The sequence below is a fragment of the Setaria viridis genome, chromosome 5 (genome assembly GCF_005286985.2).
Source record: "Setaria viridis chromosome 5, Setaria_viridis_v4.0, whole genome shotgun sequence".
In the NCBI taxonomy this organism is placed as follows: domain Eukaryota; kingdom Viridiplantae; phylum Streptophyta; class Magnoliopsida; order Poales; family Poaceae; genus Setaria; species Setaria viridis.
The window spans coordinates 4,105,468-4,128,163 of NC_048267.2; the positions used below are offsets into that span (position 1 = coordinate 4,105,468).

The 22,696-nt window shown below is 47.8% G+C and overlaps 2 protein-coding genes across 3 annotated transcripts; both read left to right on the top strand.

Annotated features, from left to right (window-relative positions):
• The first annotated feature begins 6,913 nt into the window (after positions 1-6,913).
• Positions 6,914-8,910, top strand: LOC117858499 (coniferyl alcohol acyltransferase). Its single transcript, XM_034741573.2, has one exon. It carries the CDS (start codon positions 7,251-7,253, stop codon positions 8,679-8,681), a length of 1,431 nt encoding a protein of 476 aa, XP_034597464.1. The 5' UTR covers positions 6,914-7,250; the 3' UTR covers positions 8,682-8,910.
• A 9,115-nt stretch (positions 8,911-18,025) lies between these two features.
• LOC117857879 (disease resistance protein RPM1) lies at positions 18,026-21,329 on the top strand. Of its 2 annotated transcripts, none has more exons than XM_034740776.1 (2): positions 18,026-18,179; positions 18,289-21,329. In XM_034740776.1, the coding sequence occupies exon 2, from the start codon at positions 18,321-18,323 to the stop codon at positions 21,069-21,071; it is 2,751 nt and encodes a 916-aa protein (XP_034596667.1). In that variant the 5' UTR covers positions 18,026-18,179; positions 18,289-18,320; the 3' UTR covers positions 21,072-21,329. The 2 variants fall into 2 exon arrangements, with proteins under 2 accessions (XP_034596667.1, XP_072150231.1); XM_072294130.1 differs by having other exon boundaries at positions 18,109-18,197.
• Positions 21,330-22,696: the final 1,367 nt, after the last annotated feature.

Genomic DNA, 22,696 nt, shown 5'->3' on the forward strand with positions numbered 1-22,696 from the left:
ACTCCGCAACCTCACTTGGATTTGGATAGAGATAGACGATCGGGAATGGAATCTTTCGTACTCCGCAACCTCACTTGGATTTGCATAGAGATAGATGATCGGCTGAGTGTTACTACAAGTAATCTCTGCGACTCTGCGGGCTGCGCGGCTAAACTTCAAGTCTTAACTGTTAATAACTCTCTTCCTGAACATGCCGAGACATGACAACCATGATCCTGAGTCCTGACGCTGACACTGTTTTCGGGCTTAAACAGGACCGCGCTCATCAATTCTCCAGCTCAAGGAGGCACAACTCGCTCACAGCACGAAGATGACAGTCACCAGCACTCTGATCGCCTTCAACGGTCGCAGATCCTCCAGAGAGGAGAGATCTAAAAAGGGGCTCAAAAGTAACAGAACAGGGGCTATGCTAAGGTACTCCACCTCCTTGGAGGTAAGATCTCAACTGAATATGAGCCACCAGATTTTTTAGGGATAAATCAATTTATAATGTATAAAAAAAGATTTGCTACTCGTATGCATGCATGCAGATCTACAAATCATGGATGATTCTTGAGGTATATCATTTATCCGTGGTTGACATGCACCATCTAGTTTCTGATAGTGTGTATATGTATCAATTTTTATCAAATGAAATCATCATGTGATCATCTATTGCTCCCATGCTTTCAAGATTGACAAGAAATTAGCAGAACCAGATGTGCATTTGAATGTCATGATATTGATCAATTTATCAATCACGGAATTATAAATCGACATGAATTCCCTTCGTACATCATGTTACGATTACATTCAATTTTTATGTAAAAAAGAGGAACGTGGTAGAGGGGAAATTTTTTTTGAAGCGGACAGCTGGGCCCATAATCACGTACAGACGGGGAAAAAAATGTAGCAGCTATCACGTTCTTCTCCCTATTGTCCTTTTTTTTACTAGTTGGTACATAATCACGGGTGGGGGAAGCAACTGTCACGTTCTCTACAGATGGTCATTATCACGTCAGAGGGGGAAATAGAACTAATCGCATGGCAGTTAGATCCAGTGTAGATATTTTCCTATTTTCATATTTAAAAATATATATAATAAATATCAAACATATTAACTCCTTACAGGTAATATGTCATTAGATTGACGGACCACGGTCATTTAGGAGTACCTTAGCAAAACCCAACAGAATTACTTGAGAACTATTCACTGCATGCAACAATAAATAAATGATGTTTCGGGTTGCATGCCTCAACTAACCATTCTAAACTTTGGCTATAAATTACTTTTTATGTGTTGAATTTAGATATTTGAAAATGATGCAAATAGACTTGTCACAATAGTTCGTTTTGTAAATGTATCACAAACAAAAAAAATAGTAGAAAAAATTTATGTTTTAGGGACCATGTTGATGTCCAGAACATCACTTAATTGTGTGGAGGGAGCATTGAGAGGTCTATTGCCCTAACTGAATTATTGCAACAATTGGGAGATTTTTTCTTTCTTTAGAGCAACTTCAAAAGACTGCAATATTTTTTTTAGGGAGAAAAGGAGAAAAAATGAACTCCAACAGTCCACCCAAACCTTCCCTAATTTTTTAGCGACGCTAAAAAATAGCCTGCCACCGCGTATATTTTAGCGTTGGCGTTCCTCCCCCAATCCTGATTCCCGCACGCCCGCGCGTCCCTTCTGATGGGCCCAATACGATACGTGGTCTGTTTTGAAATATTGGGGGCAATTGAAGCGTCCCCACATAAGTAGAGACTAAATGTGTTGCAAATATCAGTCCCAGGAGGCTGATAGCACATTTATTCAACAGATAATTCAGTTACCGTACAACTCCCGAGGGAGTGGGCGTGAAAGCCACGCAGCGATAAAAAGCAAATAAATAACAGCGGCTAATCAAGCGACTGCCAAAAGACAGCACTCGGGACTACACGGCAGCAGAAGCATCTTGTGAAGGCCAACACCACAGGCAGCATTGGGTGCGGACACAACCTCCTACTCAAACTTCTTGGCGACGAAGTCCGGGTCTTCCTTTGTAGCAACGAAGCAAGGGTGAGTACAAAAGTACTCAACAAGTCCAACCCCATCCACGGAGGGGGATACAATCAAGTATATGCATAGGATATAACAAGGATAGGCTAAGGTTCATTTGCAATAAAGCTAGATTTTCACCACATGCACGGGTTTGTTTTTCAAAAGAGTTTTTGAGTAAAGCTTTTCCTTTAGTAACCGAAACATTGAGTGGGGTTGATCCTACACAAAGGATCCAAATTTTATTGCTATCGGACTTCCCGTCCGCCATAGCTCACGGCACAACTGTTGGACACTTCCAAAACCAACACACACGCCATGAAAACCATTCATTCCCAAGTGCTAGTTATGTGACCAAGCCGTAACTCGTCCAGTGCCGTGGACACGGCTACCCGGATAGGTTTTAACTCTGCAGAGGTTGTACACTTTTCCCACAAGCAGGGTACCGCAGCACGATCACCTTAGTGCTGGTGCAGATCCTAACAAAGCCATTACCCACCTTAGCTAAGACTGACTAGCCAACACGGAAGTACCCAAGGGGTTAATGACCTACCATCGAGGTCTTAACCAGGACCTAAGTCACCAAGAGCTTACTCCTTTTTCCATGGGCTCCCGTTGCTCACCAGCACGCCTGAAGACTAACAGTTTAGCTAGTGGGATTTATGCTAAGCCGTTGCCCATACAACGGTCGAGTGGTTGCACGATGGTTGAATTAGGCAAGATGACACATCAACTCGATCATTAACCATGACAAGATGGATATCTCCCAACCTTGCTCAACCACTAAGGTACGAGCCCAACATTCTGGCATTTCACACAAGAAACACCCATCCATCTCATCTACACATTCCTTGCCTTTGAACCCGGAAACCCATTTTCCCATTTGAACACACTCACGCATTTATTCGCTAAATAAACCGTTGTAGTCATGATTGAAGTTGAGTAACGAGTTCCTAAGCATTCTAGCAGTAATTATCATCTAAACAGAGCAAATCATATTTAGAGATAAATATAGGACAACAAGGAATATTCATAGCAATCAGGGGGTGGCTATCCAACCATGTCTTGCAATAAAACAATATGGCCAATAGGTTGTGTTTGAAAAACTAGGAATTGAATATGCATCAAAGGGTGAGATTGGACTTGTCGTCCTCAAAGCCTTCTGGGAGTTCCGGCTCGTGCTGCTGGTCCTCGGGCTCGGGCTCGCGGTCAAACTCCTCCTCGTGCTCCTCCTTGGGTACTCCGCGATCTACGACACACACAAACGGGCACATAAATAAATAAAAGAAAATAAGGTTTTACCCGTTGAGCTCCGAACAAAGAACGCAAATGAAAAATAGGTAGAATGATTATTTTTTGGGAAATTTGGATATGGATCGGTGGAGGTATACTGGAGGATGACGTGGTCGAATTTGGGATTAATTGGAGGAAGTATGGCGCATGAAATAACGAGTTAAACATGGATTAGGGGCTTAAAAGGAGGTTTAGGACTGATTCGCGAGAAATCAGGGATTTATTTGTAAATATTTTCGTGAGTGGAGGGGTTGATTTGTGAGAAGTTCTTTGAGAGTGGTGGAAGGACTTATTTGCGAATAGGAAGAAGGAGGGGGTTAGATCGAAATTTGGGGAATTTTCTTCTCCTTTCTTGGGCCAGTCAAGAGGTTGGGGAGGGGAGGAGGGCTGGCGGCGAGCCGTGGGGCGGAAGAGGTGGAGGAAGGGGAGAAGATCCCATTTTGGCTCCCTTACCGTGGGTGGCGGCACCGGGGAAGGGGCGGCCGGTGGTGGACTTCGGGCGGCGGCGCACGGCTCTGGTGGCGGTGCTACTGGCGGCGGCGTGATGTGCAGGGGAAGGGCTGAGGTAGTGGGGAGGGCGCGGCTTGGGGTGAGGGGTAGCCGGAATGGCCCCCCTTTTATAGCCGGCGAGGAGCGGCCGGTGACGGGCTTGGGCCGGTGGGCGGCGGATGGTGCGCCGGGCAGCGCGGCAGGGAGGTGGGGGTCGGGCAGGCGCGGGGCTGGGCGGGGCTCAGCGGCCGGCAGGAGGGGCGCGCAGGGCGGTGGGGGACGGGCGCCGGGGGGCGGCGCGCGATAAGCCGCGCCGGCGCCGGGTGCAGCGCGGCTGCCGAGGCGGGAGGGTCAGCGCACTGCGCCGGGCACAGGCGCGGCAGGGGCCCGGGCGCGCAGGGCCGGGGCGGCCAGGCGCCGGAGGGAGCCGGGGGAAATAAATGCGCCGGGGGGGGGCGGCTAGGAAGATGGCACTAGGTGCCAGGAAGAAGAAAGGAGGAGGAAAGAGAAGAAGGAAGGAGGAAGAAGAAGGAAGAAGAAGGAAGGAAAAAGAGAAAGAGAGAAGGAACGAGGAAATAGAGGGGAGTAAAAAGAGAAAAAAGAAAGGGGAAGCCGGCAGCGATTGCGGCACGCGGTCGGAGCACGCGCGACGGTCTGTTGACCGGCACGCGGCGAAAATTACGGGAGAGGATAAAATGATGGCTGTCAGCTTGGGTGCCGGGATGGCGAAATCGCTGGGAAGAGTTTGGATTTTCGGGAGCTCAACGATAAAAAGATTTTGAAAACGATTTTTAGCGGGTGATTTAAGGTAGTGATTTTTGCGAATGTTACAGCAATTTATTAGTGATCTACTGTGGATTGATATGTTTTTCTCCTAAATTCTTTTTTAGGAGAACCCCCAATATATAATTTTGGGGAAGAATTTTTTGGGTACTCTTGGAGTTGCTCTATGCGTGCACGCACGTGTCTGGTCTCATCTGGGTGTGGGTGCGTACATAAGTCTGGTACTCAATTAAATGCCAAATAACACAACTAGAAATTCCATGAAGCAATGAAAACATTGCCCGATTATTTTAGATTAATAAATTCAAGTTATATAGATTAGAAATTTAAATTTCATATGAATTCAAAAGCAAAAGGCTATAAAAGTCCATACAAAACTAATATTTATATATATACACACAAAATTAATTCTAAAATAAAACTTTTTAGAAAAATAAAACATGTAAAAATATTTCAAATTAGAGCCCATGCCAAAAATAAAACTCTTTTCTGCTCCTCCACGAACTGTTGCATCCGCTGCCATTGACGATCTCCCTTCTCTCCTCCGATCTGCTCTCTGCACGTCTGGTTGTCTGGTTCACTCTCTCGCTTGCTCTCTCCCTCACCATCATCCTCCTGCTGAGCACAGCAGTAGCAGCACTGACGTCCATGGAAGCCCCGATCCGCTGATCTTTGCTACGTGCGTGCGGTGGGGACCTGGTGTGGCTCGTCATCGTCTGCGAGTGCGGAGAGGCCGTCGATGGGATGACCGATGGCGCGAACGGGGAATCGTGGACGCGGGACAGAAAATATCTGCGATTGGCAACGGATCGCAGCGCCGTAAATTTGGCTCGTGAGGCCGGCGTTTTTGGGCGTTTGGAAAAAATAGGACGCGGGTTTGGGCACCTGTTGGAGCAGAGGTTATCACGTTAGTTCCCAAAACGAGAATTTTGGATATATTGGACACTCTTGAAGATGCGACGATACTGACGGCTATATCTTTGCCCGAAAAAATAAGTACGTATCAAAAAGTTTAAACTAGTTTAGTTTTCACTTCGATTCATGTAGATTACGATAAAATTGGTTTATCCAAAATTCCAAATAAGCCACAAGCTCCCTATGTGATCTAGTGCTTTTTTTGATAAAGGAAACCGGCCTCAACATTCCCGAATGAGTGTCTACAGCCGATCTGAACTACTTTTTCCGTTCCAAATTGTAGGTGATTTTAATTTTTTTATTCATAATGTATGTCTTAGAAAAATCAAAACGAACTACAATTTGGAACTGTTGTCCTTATCTCTTGCGAATTGCTCGTTATTGGATTGTAGTAGTCGACTGGTGTGCCTGATCGAGTGCGTCGCTGCTTGGAGATCGAGAGGAGCTCTTAGCACGAGCAAGAAAATGTATCAGGAAAATTTATTCTCCTTTTTTTCTTTCGTTTCCTTTTTTTCAAGATTCTGTCCGTCTGGCTGAATTTCAATCGTTCTGAGCTTACTGTAGCTTCGCTCTCGCGCCAGCAAGGGCCTACAGGCTACGTACAGGCCACCAAGACCAGGCCAGGAGCTTCCCGATCTTCTTCAGGGCGCTTGATGCTTGTCACTGTGCAGTGGATGAAGACGTAACCGCGCATAGCATGCGTGGAACGCTTGCCGATTTAAGAAAACCATTATATTCTATAGTGAATCTCTATCGCATTCTCTCACCCAAATATATCTCGTACTCCACAGTCCACACCAACCAGACGCTTTGTACAGTCATTCTCATCTCCCTCGATTTGGTAAGGAAACGATGCATATATGACTTCTTTAACACGTATTTGAATCGTTGGGCTAAAGTTTAGTCTTTGTCACATCGAATATTCGGATGTTAATTAGGAGAATTAAACATGAGCTAATGATAAAACTAATTGTAGAAGCTTTGAGCTAATTCGCGAGACGAATCTATTAAGCCTAATTAATCTATCATTAGCAAGTAGTTACTGTAGCACCACAGTCAAATCATGAATTAATTAGGCTTAATAGATTCGTCTCGCGAATTAGCCTCCATCTATGCAATTAGTTTTGTAATTAGCCTATATTTATACTCCTAATTAATATTAACCATCTGATATGATAGAGGAAAAAAGTTTAACCTCTAGGAAGCAAACACCCCCAAACACCCCTTAGATCCGGTGAAAGTGAATGCTCAGCCACACCAACCGGTTCCATACTTTAGGGCGACGCGCGCAGGGCGCTCGCAGCTACGCACTACTAGGGTCTACTGACCTGCAGGAAAAAGAAGAATAGTGTTCCATGCTTATATTAAACTCTTTCAGTACTGAGCCACAAAAATTAATGGATGGCTTTGGCATCTTCAGGATCGGACATTTGGATGAGAGGTGTGAGTTCTTTTTGTTGCAAATTATGCAATCGAGGTCTGCTCTGCACTCCTCGTTAGAATGGCCACTGCATTTGCATCTCCAGCAGTATCCACACCTGTGTTTTTTGTTGCTGTTGAGTACCATGTGCAGCTCCTTGCTGGCTTGATTCAGCTCCACTGCCCCCGACATTAAACCTGGTGATGAAAGTGAATTCTCAACCACACCAACCGGTGCTGTGCTTATAATAAGTGGCGACGCGCGCGCCCTGCTCGCAGCCACGCACTACTACTGTCTACTGACCTGCAGGAACCAGGAAGAAGAAGAAGAATGGCTAGCGTTAATGGCGGCGGCGATTTGCAGCTCCGAGTAGTCAGCCGGCGCCTGGTGAAGGCCTTCGACTCCTCCATCAAGCCGCACGTCCTCTCCCTCTCCAACCTCGACCTCCTCAATCAATCCATACAGGCTTCCACGTTCTGCATCTACCCCAAGCCGTCCACCGGCGCCGGCGGCGGCTTCGACGCCGTCGTCGCGGCCTTCGAGTCCGGCCTGCCGTCCTTCCTGAACCACTTCTTCCCGTTCGCCGGCCGCATCGCGACAGACCCGGGCTCCGGACTCCCAGAGCTGCGCTGCGGCAACCAGGGCGCCGAGCTCGTGGTGGGGGAGGCCGGCGTGGCGCTGGCGACCCTGGACTACGGCGCCGTGGGTGCCGCCGTGCGGAGGTTCCAGCTGCCATACGCCGAGGACGTGCCGCTGTCAGTGCAGGTGGTGTCGTTCGCCTGCGGCGGCTTCACCGTCGCGTGGTGCACCCACCACGTGCTCTTGGACGGCAAGTCCCTGAGCTTCCTCGTCAACGCCTGGTCCGAGCTCGCGCGCTCGGGGGAAACGCTCGCCGCGGGATCCCGGCCGAACCACGACCGCTCCGTGTTCCGTCCTCGCGAGCCGCCGAGTTACTCCGCCACGCTGGACGAGGCGTTCACGCCGCTGGACACGAAGCACCAGATCAACGTCCTGACAGCCAACCAGAGCTTCGTCGAGCGCCTGTACTACATCGACGCCTCTGACATCGAGCGGCTGCGGCGCGCGGCGAGCCGGAACGATGGCTACCAGCGCGCGACGCGCGTGCAGGCGGTCTCGGCCTACCTCTGGAAGGCCCTCGCGGGCGTCGTGGCCGGCACGGCCGAGGCGCGCTGCCGCATGGGGTGGAGGGTGGACGGGCGCAGGAGGATCGCGGACCCGGAGCGCCGCGCCGCGATGCGCAACTACGTCGGCAACTTCATCACCTACGCCGTCGGGGAGGCGAGCGTGGCGGAGGTCCTGCGGATGCCGCTGCCGGACGTGGCGGCGATGGTGCGGGAGGCGATCGCGGCGCCGGCGCCGTACGAGGAGCGGCTCCAGGAGCTGGTGGACTGGGTGGAGGAGCACAAGACCCGGGCGTACGTGGAGACGGCGATCCTGGGCGTGGGGAGCCCGATCCTGAGCGTCACGACGCTGTCCTCGTTCCGGACCGACACGGACTTCGGCTTCGGCCACGCCGCGATGGCGGTGCCGACGGCCACGGCGGCCGCGAGGCTGTGCTCGGGGTACGTCCAGGTGTTCTCGCGGCCCGGGGATGAGGGGACGTGGTTCGTCAACGCGCTGGTGTGGCCGGAGCTCGCTGCGGCGCTGGAGGCCGACGAGCCGCGCGTCCTCAGGCCTGTGACGGCGGAGTACCTTGGTTTGTCGCTAGCTTCTCATCAAGTCCAGCGATGCCGGCTCTGAATCTCTGATAGATACACGAACTTGTCATGTGATGTTTAAGTCTTGTTTGAGAATCTATATATGGTCCATAGGTACGGTGTGCGTTAGTTCACAAGTGTACCCGATCTGAGAGAGAGAGGACGTACATGCACGCTGCAAAACAGCAGTGCGTCTTCGACTCTTCACTGGTTCGGACACGTAAAGAGTAAGCACACTGGTGATAGCTACTCTAATCCATTTACATTGCTCCTCCCATCGTCCATCGACGGACTCGGCGGCGCCGCCGTGCGACAGAGCATCAAGTTGCAGCAACGGCATTAGTGATGCATCACGAGCATCCACTATCTGAAGTCTGAACAAGGTAAACAATCATGGGCATCACCACGTTGCGGCTAATCGGTGTGACCCTAGTTGCATAGCGTTATCATTTCAAGTTTCAGCTAAACATCCACAACCTCCAAAGCTAGAGCAGATGAAAACTACAACGACATGATGATCCAAACTGCAGAGAAACCTTTCGAATTCCTAAGCCACATCTGCCATCGGCGCCGAGAACACCCGAAGGATCGGTCGGGTTCATTTCAGGCCAGCCGAAAGCCTCCACCACCGGCACCGGGCAGGGGCGCGGTTTACCTCGGGTTGCACCCTAGGGCCCGGTTCACATCGTAGAAGTCTATTTTTCTCCGATTTTTCATCGGTTTTACATGATGTACGAAAGTTTGAGGGCAGAACTTTGCTTACTTTATTAATAGATAATGATTGTTCGGAGAATGTGGACTTATTTGTTCCTTTTGCTCAGTTTCTACCTTTTGTCCTACGCAAGTAACTGTTCATGATTTCAACTTTTTTTCATGATATATTATTATATATTGTTCGTTATGTTTTTTCATTTGTTCGATTGTATGCCATTAAAAAATGTTCGCTAAAAATATCATCCAGCTAAGCGTGGGATGTCGTTTCAAAGATTTTATTGTAAAAAATATAATGGTACGATCAGAATTTAATTTTAATGGCCCTTTTAAGATTCATGGTTTTATTTGGCATTTGGGTTCGAATTTGATACACATGGGATGACTTGAGCGTTTTTGTCTTTTAAGAATGGATGAAGGTCTTTTTATTACTTCTTTTTTATCACTTTCCTTTCTTTTTTCTCTTTCCTTCCATTCTTTTTTCCCTTTCTTATTACCTGTCCGTCCCTTTTTTTTCTTATTTTCTTTAGCGGCGTGTGCTTTATCGCCTTCGGCTCTTCTGCTCCTACCGTGGTCTGTTTTCTTTTTTCCCCCTTTTTGCCGGTGCCTCATCTTCTTTGTACGCAGGCTCGCGTTGCTCCACGTCCGCTCGTCGACCTCGTGTCCTTGTGATCGTCCGCTGAGGAAATAGCGCGGCCGATCGCCTTAGAACCTCGCGTCGCTCGTGGCTCGCGTCGCCTGGGAAGCAGACTCCGCCCAGCTCCGTCTCGCGCCAATGCGCCTCCGCTCCGCTCGCTGTCCAGCGCACCTCCGCTCGTTGGTCCGCCTTGCAAGGCTCCGCCCGTCCGCCGGGGAGGATCAGGTGCGCCGCTGTCGTGAGAGTGTGAGAGGGCGCCGAGGCAAAATCGTTGATATTTTTGCAAAAGATAGGGGCGCATGCGTCTTTTAGGCTTTGGGGTGGAGGTGGAGGAATAAGCGATTTTTTATTGGCAATTCCTATTTAACACGAGAAAAATGACCTGTTTCTTATTTGATCCCAAAGTTTCTTCCTTCCTTATTTAGTACTGACTTCAACGTTCATCCCTAAAATGACACCACAGCTAGTTCCGTTAGCCACCAACGTTAGACACTTCTTGGAGACATGTCATTTTTTTTATGGGTGGACAAAAATACCCCTAGCTAGTCAGACTAAATCGATTCGTTTTCTTCCCCAATCGTCTGTGTCACCCTTAGACCCTAGACAGAGTTCCGGCGGCAGCATATGGAAGGCAAAGACGGAGTTTCGACGAACGGGGCCCCCGAAGGCCAAGTGGCTGCAGCGGCTGCAGCGTCCGTAGGCCTCGATGGCCGGGCGGATGCGGTGGCCACTGGCCCCGTCGCGTGTGCTGAGTCGGCGGCCGCGACCTTGTAACATGTCTAGTTTAAGTTAAGCTTTGCAAGGGTAATTCAAGTGTTAAGCACCCAAATCACACTTAAACTCTAAAGTTTTGCCACTTGTACTTTCAAATGCCATTCAACTTCATAAAAATACCACAAAGGGCAAAAGAAAGCAAAATAGGGCCAACCAAGAAGTTAAATAGGAAAAACTAGCAAATTAGTTTGGAAAGGTAGAAAACACACCTAAAGTTCGAATCCAAACTTTTGAAAACCTTTCAAATTCACCGAGAGTTGGAAAATACCTCCAAAGCACTAAAAAGTGTAAGAGTGGAAAATCAAATTTCATATAACAACTCAATTTTTGGCTAATATAAAAGTTGTAGAAAAATAGGAAAAATGTGATTCTCGTTTTGCTAGGTTGCTGGTGATGTCTAGTTTCTTTTAAAAATACTCATATGCATGTTGCTGATCTGTATTAAGCACTAGATTTTATTTTGTGTATAAGCTAATAAATTCACTAAAAATCATAGAAAAATGATAAAAATGTGAAATCACTTTTGTTAGTTCACTTGTGATATACATGTTCAAGATCTGAAACTTGTGCTACTGATCTAGGTGATGTTCATGTGGTTTTAGATTTAAAATGCTTGAATGCTAGTTGAATCTTGTTATTTACACTATAAATGGAAGAAAATAGATAAAAGTGCAAGATTACTTTTGTTGAGTTCCTGGTACAGATGTTTCTCTAGGAAAAATACTAGTTGCTGATGGATACGTGTTTTGTCTAGCTTAAATAAGTGCATGATGTTTAATACACTTAAACTAGGATAAATAGTTAACATGCTCAATAAATCTTGAAAAATTTACAGTAGCCTCTTTTAGGACTTGGTAACCTCCTGTAGAAATTTCAGATCCAGATGGTCTCTAGAACTTGAGATAAAAATAGATCTATGAAATCTACCATAGGGTACTGTTTTAATGTTAATAATTTTTGTAGAAGTCAAAAGAGTCCCAAAACTTTTTACAATAGATCACTTGTGTGATTATGAAGATTTAGTAAAAATTTCAGCACCATATCTTATTAGATGCTACCAGGAACTTTTATTCAAGTTTAATAGCTGATTAAATGCATATAACAATTGCTAGTTAGAAAGGGTAAAGTAGTGAATGTTTAGTAATGTTGTTTAAAAGTTAGAAACAAGATAACTTTCTAAATGAATGATGAACAATACCAAAATGACTACCACATTTCTTTTGTGAATTCTAAGTTATTAAAACCTTATATGTGTACATAATCACCATCCAAATAAAAGCCATGTTTTATTTCATACCAAACTTGTTGTGCGAAGAAAAGAAATGTTTGTACGTCCGTCTAAGTGAATGTGTTCGAAGTGCACCATGAGCTTTTACACTGTTTATGAAATGCAACCTACATCATGAACACTTATAAATAAAATCTTATGCATATGCATCTTGTGTAGAAGCTAACCTCGCTGATGGAACGTACGAGCTCAGCCTGGAACGCGAAGAAGGATATCCTCTTGCTGAGCTGGATGTAATCAAGACAAACCAAGGCCCGAACCAAGTTCGGAAGAGCCCAAGGCTAACTTAGAGCAAGAAGGCAAGCCCCGGAGTATAACCCTGGTTTCTAAATTTTTTCCACAACTTATGCTAGTTATGTTTATGCATTAAGTTTATAGGAGTTGCTTGAAACCTTAGTTGCATGATTCTAGGTACCTATGTGCTGAATACTAGTATGATAGGTTGAGTAGCTGCAATGCTAAATAGGGACTTTGGTAAAAGTCGAGTGAATTCCTGTCACTTGCGAGTTATAGGAGTTGTCTGTTTACTTATGCTGGAACCATAAGGATGACAAGCGGGGCTGGACTATATGTTCGGAATTGGCGGATTGCCACATCTGTCTAGTGGAAAAATATGTTAAGGTCGAACTGTGACGGTGATTGTGGTCAAGTGTTTGAAAGTACTAAGCTCATACCTGGTATGGGATGGGGAAGTCTAATACCTGATTGAATCAGCGTGAACCTTTCTCCTGCTGTCTCTAGAACCGAGTTCCCATGAGGTCTCATGTGGGTACAAGTGCAGCCTCGGTACGACGTCGTTCCGGGACCGTTGGGGCATTGTATGCCAAGGGAAGTGGGATCTGGATAAATGCCGCGAATTGATGGGAACCGCTAGATATATGCGAAACCATCACGACAGTAGCATATGTCGTGGGAGGTCCACCATGCGAGGTTAAGAAACTCGATTCGAATCGTCTACCTCTCACAGTTTGAGACTGCTTGATCACTATGCTACACTGAGTAAGAAGTGGAACAAAGGATGATGAATAATACTGATGCTTGGATTAATTGCTTGTTCATCATGCTTGCATAGAATAGGTGCTTACCTAGAATGGTTAATCAACTAGAACTTGATGCTAAAACTTGAAAGTAAGGACCTACTGTAGATGCTTTTTTGGTAGTCCAAACCTCTCAGCCAAAAAGCCTTACATGTCTAGGAATTGGTGGAGTAGTTACCACCTGACGGGTAAGCCTTGTTGAGTATTAGTATACTCAGCCTTGCTTGTGGCTATCTTTTTCAGGTATTGTTGTTGACTTAGTTGCCAGTATGACTTAACCGTCCCAACTCCCTCCGGGTTAGACTATTGAGTGGGACTCATCCTCGATCGGTGAGGATCGTGGTAACTGATGTCATGGCAGGCTTCACCATGGCATTGCTGTATCGACGCTAGACTTCCGCTTTATTTTCCGTTGCTTGATCTCTGAAAACTTTACTTATATGCATTTCAAACTCTTGTGATGTAATAATTGAAGTTGGGACCTATATTAATCTACTTGGATTGGATTGTTGTAATCTCTGGACTCGTCTTCATGTGAGTATGCTTTGTTTCGATCCGAGATAAGTAGTTTATCGGGTGAAATCTGATAGACTACCAGGCTAACTTGATTAAAGTGTCGGTTCACATATGAGCCAAAGTTAAGTACACTTTAACCAGGTTAATTTGGGTTGTTCTGCCACAGGCCCCGACGGACAGGCTGAGTCAGCAGCCGCGGGCCTCGTCACGTGGGCTGAGTTGGCGCCTGCTGCGTGCACAACATCTGTGAACGCGCCGGCGATGCCGTCGACCCCGACAACGCCTTCCAGATCTTCGACGATGACATGGTCACCGACAACCCTGTGCGCTGGCAGCCCGCCGTCACCATGCGCGACCAGATCGCCCACAACCTCCTCCACAGCAACAGCGCCACCGGCCCCGGCTTCCTCTTGAAATTAAGAAGAGGAAATGCAAGTAGCTTCATTTCTCGTCCGGATTGGTGAAGAAGACGCCGCAAGGCTGAACAAGCACAGCTTTTTTTTTTCCATCTTAAGAGTTTAGCTGTTTCGGTCTTGGTAAATTCGTCGGATGGAGGACAGAGGGCAATTCTTTCCCATTTCTTTTGTGTGGTGTCGGTCTATATTGCACATGATGTATCTGTGACCATGTTTCTAGCTGTAATAGAGCACTGCTGTGACCATAGAACATGTGTTTCCAGCTGTTTCAAATTGGCTCATGATGTATCCGTGACCATGTTTGTGACCATGTTTCTAGCAGTTACAATTAACTTTGTGTATGTGTTATTATCATGTTGTTGTATTTTGGTAAACTTTATTGTAAATGATGCAGAAAAAATGATGCAGATTTACTCATCACTATGCTAAACTATGGAGCAAAAATTAAAGAAATAGTGCTATCAGTTAAAATTTTGTTATACAACTACATGAGGGGCAAAAGCATCTTTTCAACTAGCACGTAACGCTGTTAGCTAACGAAAGTGATTGTGGCGTCATTTTAGGGATGAAAGTTGAAATCAATGTCAACTAAGGAAGGAAGAAATTTTAAAGGCAAAGTGTTAAATAGAGAATCAAATACCGTTTCAACTCTACTGTTTGGTACAGCTCGGGCAAAAGCCGGTGAAGAAACTGAGGTAAAAGCCCTACCAAGGACCCTTGACTGCCCACAGCGTAGGAGGATCAGTCAAAAAAAAAATCACGTGCAACAATCCCCCCTCCTGGTTTTTTTAGGGGTGTTTGGAAAGGGGTGCTAAACTTTAGCACCCCACTTTTTAGCACATTTTAGCACTTGGGCTTCCAAATAGGAGTGCTAAAAGGGGTGTGCTAAAGTTTAGCACCTCCATTTTCTTTAGCACACCCAAGGGGTGCTAAAAGGTGCTAATGGGTGCTAAAAGTGGTACCAAGCCTATTTTCCCCCTAGTGCCCCCCTCTCCTCTCCTCTCTCTCCTCCCCGCCACCTGCCTCTTCCGCCTGCCCCGCTGCCTCCGCCGGCTGTGCCTTCGCCGCCCGCCCCCGCTCCCTCCGCCGGCGTGCCACGCCGCCTCCGCCGACCCCGCCTCCTCCGCCCGGCCCGCCGCCACCACCTCACGGGCAGCCGCCAGCCCGGGATCCGACCGGCGCCGCCTCGCCCTCTCCGCCACCTGCCTCCTCCGGGCGCCCCTGCTACCTCCACCGACCGTGCCTCCTCCAGCTGCCCCCACTGCCTTCGCCGGCCCCGCCGCCAATGCTGGGCCCCGCCGCCAATGCCGGGCACAACCGCCGTCGCCGCCTCCGCCGGGCACAGCCGCTGCCTCTGCCAGGCCCCGCCGCCGCCGTCCGGGCCCCGCCTCCGTTGGCCCCACCTCCAATGCCCGCCTCCGCCTAGCCCCACCTCCTCCGCCCGGCGCACGGATCTGGAGGGGGCGCGAGGGAGGAATGGGGAGGGAGGCGGCGGCGGTGGTGGCGGGAGGAAAGGGAGGCGGTGGTGGCAGGAGGGAAGGGAGGCGGTGGTGGCGGGGAGGGAGGCGGCCTCCTCCGCCAACTCCCGAGCCCGCCTCCTCCGCCGGGCCCGGCCGCCTCTGCCGGCCACGCCGCCTCCTCCGTCGGGCGTCGGGCGCCTCTTCGGTGGCGGGGGCAGTGGAGGCGGCGGATGGGGTGCGGGGGGTGGTGCTGGGGAGGAGAAATTTGGAGCTTGCTTGGATTTCTTGAGTGGATTACAAGAGCAGAGGGGTATAATTGTCTTTTGCAAACTAATGTGCTAAAGTTTAGCACACTATCCAAACAGCCTTAAGTGTTAAACTTTAGCACTACATTTGAGGGTGCTAAACTTTAGCACTGTGCTAAAGTTTAGCACTTGCTATCCAAACAGGGCCTTAATCTCAGTGTCACAACCTTGCAATGGCTTGCCTCGATGCTTGAAGAAGAGAGAGAAGATTTGACCATAGGTTTTGACCTACGCTACGGATGGTGTTATATTAGGGTCTCTCTAATTCGTGGTCCTATATTTTTCAACCAGATCCTACACATTGCGAGGACGACTTTATATAGAATCAGGTTCCATACATAAAACCAGATCTTATGGAGTAAAGGAGGGCAATGCACTATTGATGTACGGCTCTCAACACAAACAACCTCGCATGGATCCCGCGTATGGATCCAAGCCCAATTCTATACATTGAAGCTATTTTAACAGATAACAACACATCAACTGTAGATCCTATCTAAAAACCGGGGTCGATTTCATACTTTGGAGACGCTAAGTATCTCCCTGTACTAGTTAGGAGATTGAGAAAACCCATTTTGAAAGCAGTGATCCCGTCTCTATTCCCCTTTCTTTCACTGCCATGCGGGCCCCACTGTCAGTGACAGAATATTTTTCCTTCTCCTCCCTTCTCTCTGGCATCTCGCGGCAGACGGGGTTGTGCCATCGGGCACGGCGGGGCGCCGGTGCGGCAGGACGGGCGGCGGCGCCGAAGATGACCTTCGGCGGCCGGCGTCGAAGAATGGCGGCGCGGGAGGACGGGGCCGCCGCCGGAGATGAGCTTCGGCGGTCGGCGGGCCAGTAGCACGCGGCTTGTGGGCGGCGGCGATGCGAGCAGGCCCGCCGGCGCGGAGGGCGGCGGGTTAGGCGGCGCCGGGGTAGCAGGACAGGGCGTGCGCTGCAGCAGGGCGGCGGGTCAGGCGCGGCACGGTGTGGTAGCGCTGCACGCGCCGATGCGATGGCAGGCGGCAAGCTGGAGGAGGCGCGATGCGGCAGAGAAGGAGGGCGGCGCGGTGCGGCAGGCCGTATGAGGAGCGGGCGGCACAGCAGAGGAGGACCGAGCGGCGCAGCGCAGCAGGCCGGAGGAGCGGCAGCGCAAGGTCGTCGGGCACGCAGGAGATCCTGCGGCCAGGAGCGCTCACTGTATGCAGATCGTGCGGGGGAGAGAGATGGAAAGTAAGGGGAGAAGGAGAGGGGAGACTGGAGAGGGTGGATTCCCCTTTCTAAATAAAGAGGAGAGGGGTAGTTTTTCTCAATTGAGGAAAAAATATAGGAAAAAGTGGATTGTTTTCTCACTGTTGGATTGGTTTTCTCAATCAGCTAAAGGCCTTGTTTACTTCCCAATTTGGGAGTGGCAAAATTAGTACTTTGCCATAAATGCACAACTGTAGCATTTCGTTTGTATTTGTGAATTATTGTCCAAACATTGACTAATTAGGCTTAAAAGATTCGTCTCGCAAAGTACAACAAAACTGTGCAATTAGTTTTTGATTTCATCTACATTTAGTACTCCATGCATGTACCACAAGTTTGATGTGACGGGGAATCTTCTTTTTGCATAGTGTCAAAGTTGGGATTTTGGAGGGAAGTAAACAAGGGCAAAGTTGCTCTTGCATCCATAGATACCTGTCGGCTATGGATGGTAATGGGCACAAATTACCCGCGTGCTCGCGGGTAAAAATCCAGTAGGGCGAGAATGCAGGTTCTATTTTGTGTCCACGGGCACGGGTGCGGGTTTGAGTTTGTACCTGCGGGTAAAAAATTAGCAGGCATAAAAATATCTTGCCCATGCCCGCAAACCCGCTACATAATGCCTGACATGTGGATCCTATACAATTATATATGAGATTTCTAGGGTTCCTCCTATGCTCCCAGCGACCCAACCGCACGTCCGCACCCGAGTCCGCACCCGCAGTCCCGCACACCACGTGGTAGGCGCCCAGACGTCCACGCCGTCCATCCTCGCTCGCCTCCCCACCGGCCGCCGCTCGAGTCCCTGCCGCCACCTCCCCGCTGCTGCCCGAGTCCCAATAGGTAACGGACGCGGGCACAACTTTTTGCCCGTGACAGACGGTGGACGCGGGCACAGGATTTGCCTCACGGGCACATGCCTGTAAACCCTCGGCCCGCAGGTAATGTGCCCGTTGCCACCGTCGGTGGGGCTTAAAATTGATAAAATTAACACAAGCACCTCCTAATTGATGTGCAAGTTGGTACCCATTAAAAGAAGAATTGGTAACCGCGTCCGTGAGAGTGAAAAGAACATCACAAACAGCTGGCACGCACTAACAGAGCATGTGGTGGGGATTGAACTCCAATGGTGAGCGGCAACACTAGTTCCGGCGACTTCGTTTCAGGAGGGTATGGCCAATGTTCTTGGTGACGTTTGATCCATTTTTTAGTCTCCGTTTGTTTCGTGCTACTGATCAGATCCGATAGACTCACTAAGAACTTCTGTTTTTTCAAGCAGCCAAGTAAAAGATCACACAGCCAGTTGCTACCATGGCTGAGGGTGTTGTGGCAGTGCAGATTGGCAAGCTTGGTGCTGCATTGTTGAAAGAGGCAGCAACCTTGGGCGCATCTCTGATCTGGAAGGAAGCATCTGCCCTTAAGGATCTATTTGGTGAGATCCGTGATGTCAAGGAAGAGCTGGAGAGCATGCACGCCTACCTGCAAGGGGCAGAGAGATTCAAGAACACTGACGAGACCACCGGGATCTTTGTCAAGAAGATTCGTGGCCTAGCTTTTGAGATCGAGGATGTCGTTGACGAGTTCACCTACAAGCTTGAGGACAAGCATGGAGGATTTGCTACCAAGGTAAAGAAGAGAATCAGTAATGTCAGCACGTGGCGCCGTCTTTCATGCAAGCTGCGAGCTATTAAGACCAGCCTGGAAGGTGCTGATAAGAGAAAGGTTCGGTACGACATGAGGGAAAGTCGGAGAGATGGGCGTAGTGACGGGCAGTCTAGATCTGCATATCAGTCTTTGCACCTCGCAAGGGAGGAGGAGCCTGTGGGGATTAAAAAGAACAAGGATTTGCTGTTGCAGTGGCTCACAAGTGATTTTGGAAAACAGAGGATGATTTCTGCAGTTTGGGGGATGGGAGGTGTGGGCAAGACCACTCTGGTTGCTCATGTGTACAACAGCGTGAAATTGAGCTTTGATACTTCTGCATGGATAACGGTGTCAAACAGCTTCCATGTTGAGACTTTGTTGAAGGACATCGCTAGAGGATTCGGCCTTGGCGTCGCCAACGGCGAAAGGTTCTGCCTAGTTGAGAGCATCCATAACTACCTGCAAGGTAAAAGGTATATCATAGTTCTGGATGATGTTTGGGGCGTGGATGTCTGGTTTAACATAAGGGATGCCTTTCCTACTAATTCTGTCAGTCGATTCATTATAACATCAAGAATTCTTGAAGTAGCATTGTTAGCAACTGCAAATTGTTTAGTTCAGTTGGTACCTCTTGAAGAACATTTTTCATGGGAGCTATTTTGCAAAGAAGCATTTTGGCAAAATGATGATAAAATGTGCCCACCAGAGCTTATTCATTTGGCTCAAAAGTTTGTCTGGAGGTGTAATGGCTTGCCCATTGCTATTGCATGCATAGGTCGCCTACTCTCTTCCAAACAACGCACTTATGCTGAATGGGAAAAGATATACAAGGATTTAGAGTTACGGCTTACTGATAATGTCATCCTCGATGTCAACACAATTCTAAAAGTCAGCTTAGAGGATTTACCATTTGATCTGAAAAATTGTTTTATGCATTGTGCGATATTTCCGGAGGACTATTTAATAAAAAGGAAGACAGTGATCAGGCACTGGATGACTGCTGGATTCATCCAGGAAAAAGAGAACAAAACGATGGAGGAAGTGGCAGAGGAATACCTTCATGAACTTATTAACCGAAGCCTATTACAAGTAGTGCAGAGGAATATAAGCGGACGAGTGAGAAGATGTCGGCTGCATGATATTATACGTGTTCTTCTGCTCACCAAAGCAAATGAGGAGTGTTTCTGTAAGGCATACAATGGATCTGGGACATTTTCTGCAGAGGGCACACGGTGCTTATCAATCCAGAGTGCAAATATTGAACCACTGCATCGATCTGTTGTAGCAAATCTCCGTGGACTCTACGTCTTTGAGAGAAACATCAATATTGATTTACTGAAGACTGTCCTTACAACTTCAAATTTGCTGTCATCATTGGATCTGCAGGATGCTCGTATCAAGTCTCTGCCCAATGAAGTTTTTGGTTTGTTTAACCTGCGTTTTCTGGGCCTTCGAAATACTGGTATTGAATACCTACCAGAAGCAATAGGAAGATTACAGAACTTGATAGTGTTGGATTGTTTCAATGCCAAGCTATCAACTTTACCAAAGGGCATAGCTAAACTTAAAAGGATGAGGTACTTGTATGCTTGTACACTTCCTAGCAGTGATGAAATTGCACCAGCTGAAGGAATAAATGTGCCTAAAGGCATAAGACACCTGACAGGATTGCAAGCTCTCCAGTGTGTTAAAGCTAGCTTAGAGACCTTGAGCAACGTCGGAGCTTTGACAGACTTAAGGACATTTTCGGTCTCTGAAGTAAGAAGTGAACACTGTGATTACCTGTGCAATGCAGTAAGTAACTTGAGTTGCCTTCTTCATCTAGAAATTATTGCTCAAAATGAGGAGGAGCTGCAGCTGCAAGGACTCCATTTACCTCAAACCCTTTCCTGGCTTGGTTTTGAGGGACGTTTAGAAGCAGCATCCATGCTTCAGGTTATGTCATCGTTATTACATCTTCAGAACCTAACTCGGCTGCAGTTGGTCTTATCCAGACTGGATGAAGAATCATTTTCCCGCCTGTTAGTATTACAAAGATTATGCTCTCTTCAGCTCACTAATGCTTTTGAAGGGAAGAAGCTACACTTCCGAGCAATGTCATTTCCCAAGCTCCGATATCTACATATATTTGGTGCCCCTCATGTCGCCCAAATCCAAATAGAGGAAAGTGCATTGTCTAGTCTTGTTGAGCTAAGGCTCGAGAATTTTCCTGAATTATTTATCCTCCCTGATGGAATCGAGCACCTTACAGCCCTTTACAGATTATATATAGAAGATGCTTGCACAGAGGTTACAGAGAAGCTTAGTTTACGAGGACCAAGACCAATCGAATGCAGCGAATATCTTGAGAAGATTAACCATATTCCAATGGTCGTCGTCCGAATGAGGCAGAAGAACGTATGGGAAAGGATCCCATGACTTGTTAGTAACATTCTTGTATAAGCAAACAGGAATGCCGCAGTGCCCTTTTCCTGAAGCAATTCTCATGTTTTTACATCAAAAAGGAGCTGTAGATTTTTTGAAGTTTTTATATATGTAGACTGATATCCAGACTAGTTGTGCACTATCACTCTTAGTAATAATTTATGTGCTTTTGCCCTAAAAAAAGGAATGGCTACTTCTTGTGCTGATTTGGGTTGGTCGGTACATGTGAAAGAGATACTATGTTACAATGTTTCAGTCTGAAACTTTTGGAGTTGGTTCTTTTCATTTCAGCGTAGTTACCTCTCCACATTGGCGCTGGAGCTTGTTCTTCAACAGCTGTAAGCATCGGCCGTTGGCCAGCTTTGCCATCCCGTGAGCAAGCGAGTGCAGTATCTCACTATGTCAAAAATGTCAATGTAAACAGTTAAAAAAACTGCATATAGGATGGGACGCGAGGAGCTACTAGTCTACTACTCCCTCCATATCGATATATTTATCGCTACGGAGCTAATCAACAGCGACAAATATTTCGATACGTACGTAGTACAACGTTTGTCCGGTGAGAAGCGGAACTGCGCTCGCCATCCTGCTTATATGTTCTCACCGAGAAGTTGAAGAGGAGCAAGCCCCTGAAGTAGATCAAAGTGGAACCAATGGGAACGGGCGCCTCCCAGCTTCTTTGCGCGCCATGCCGATGCCGACACATTCATCAAGCTCAAGTCTGGCTCATAACTCCGACTTCCACTGACGACAGCAGCACGATGGATCATGGAGGCCGTCGTGTACGGGAACTGGCCGGTGACATATGCTGGATGATGCACTGGAGCATGGTAGTAACCAAGACGGCCACATGACGAGGCCAGATCATGCCCGTGGCAAAAAGCTAACGTTCATTGCATAGGAGTTATCGGAGATGAAGTGCAAGCACAAGGACTTGGACTGTGACCCGCCTTTGATGTCTCTAACCCAAAGCACGGTTGGTCAGAGCATCGGCCACAGCACGAGAATTCCTGGTACGAGTCGGCACAGCTGCAGAGCAGGTTCGGACTTCGGAGCAAAGAACAAGCCCACCATGGATACTAGATGCTAAACTTTAACAGTGTCACATCAGATGTTCATATGCTAATTAGGAGGATTAAACATGAGCTAATTATAAAACTAATTGTAGAACCTCTGTGCTAATTCATGAGACAAATCTATTAAACCTAATTAATCCATCATTAGCAAATGGTTACGGTAGCACCACATTGTCAATCATGGACTAATTAGGCTTAATAGATTCGTCTCGCGAATTAGACTCCAGCTGTGCAATTAGTTTTGTAATTAGTCTATGTTTAATACTCCTAATTAGCATCAAATATCCGATGTGACAGGTGCTAAACTTTAGCACGGGATATCGAAACACCCTTAAATCTAATAATGTACTGTACTCCATATAGGCACCATGCTTGGGGTTGGGGTTTTGTGATTTATGATGGAACGAGAACGGAGGAAAGGGGAAGCAGGGAGGCGGCGAAAGAGCTGGGCCAGGAGAGCTCTCGTTTTCGCGCCTCGACAAATGACAGCGCCAGAGCGAGCACGGCCACGGGGCCAGCATTCCTGCAGATGCTGCATTTGCG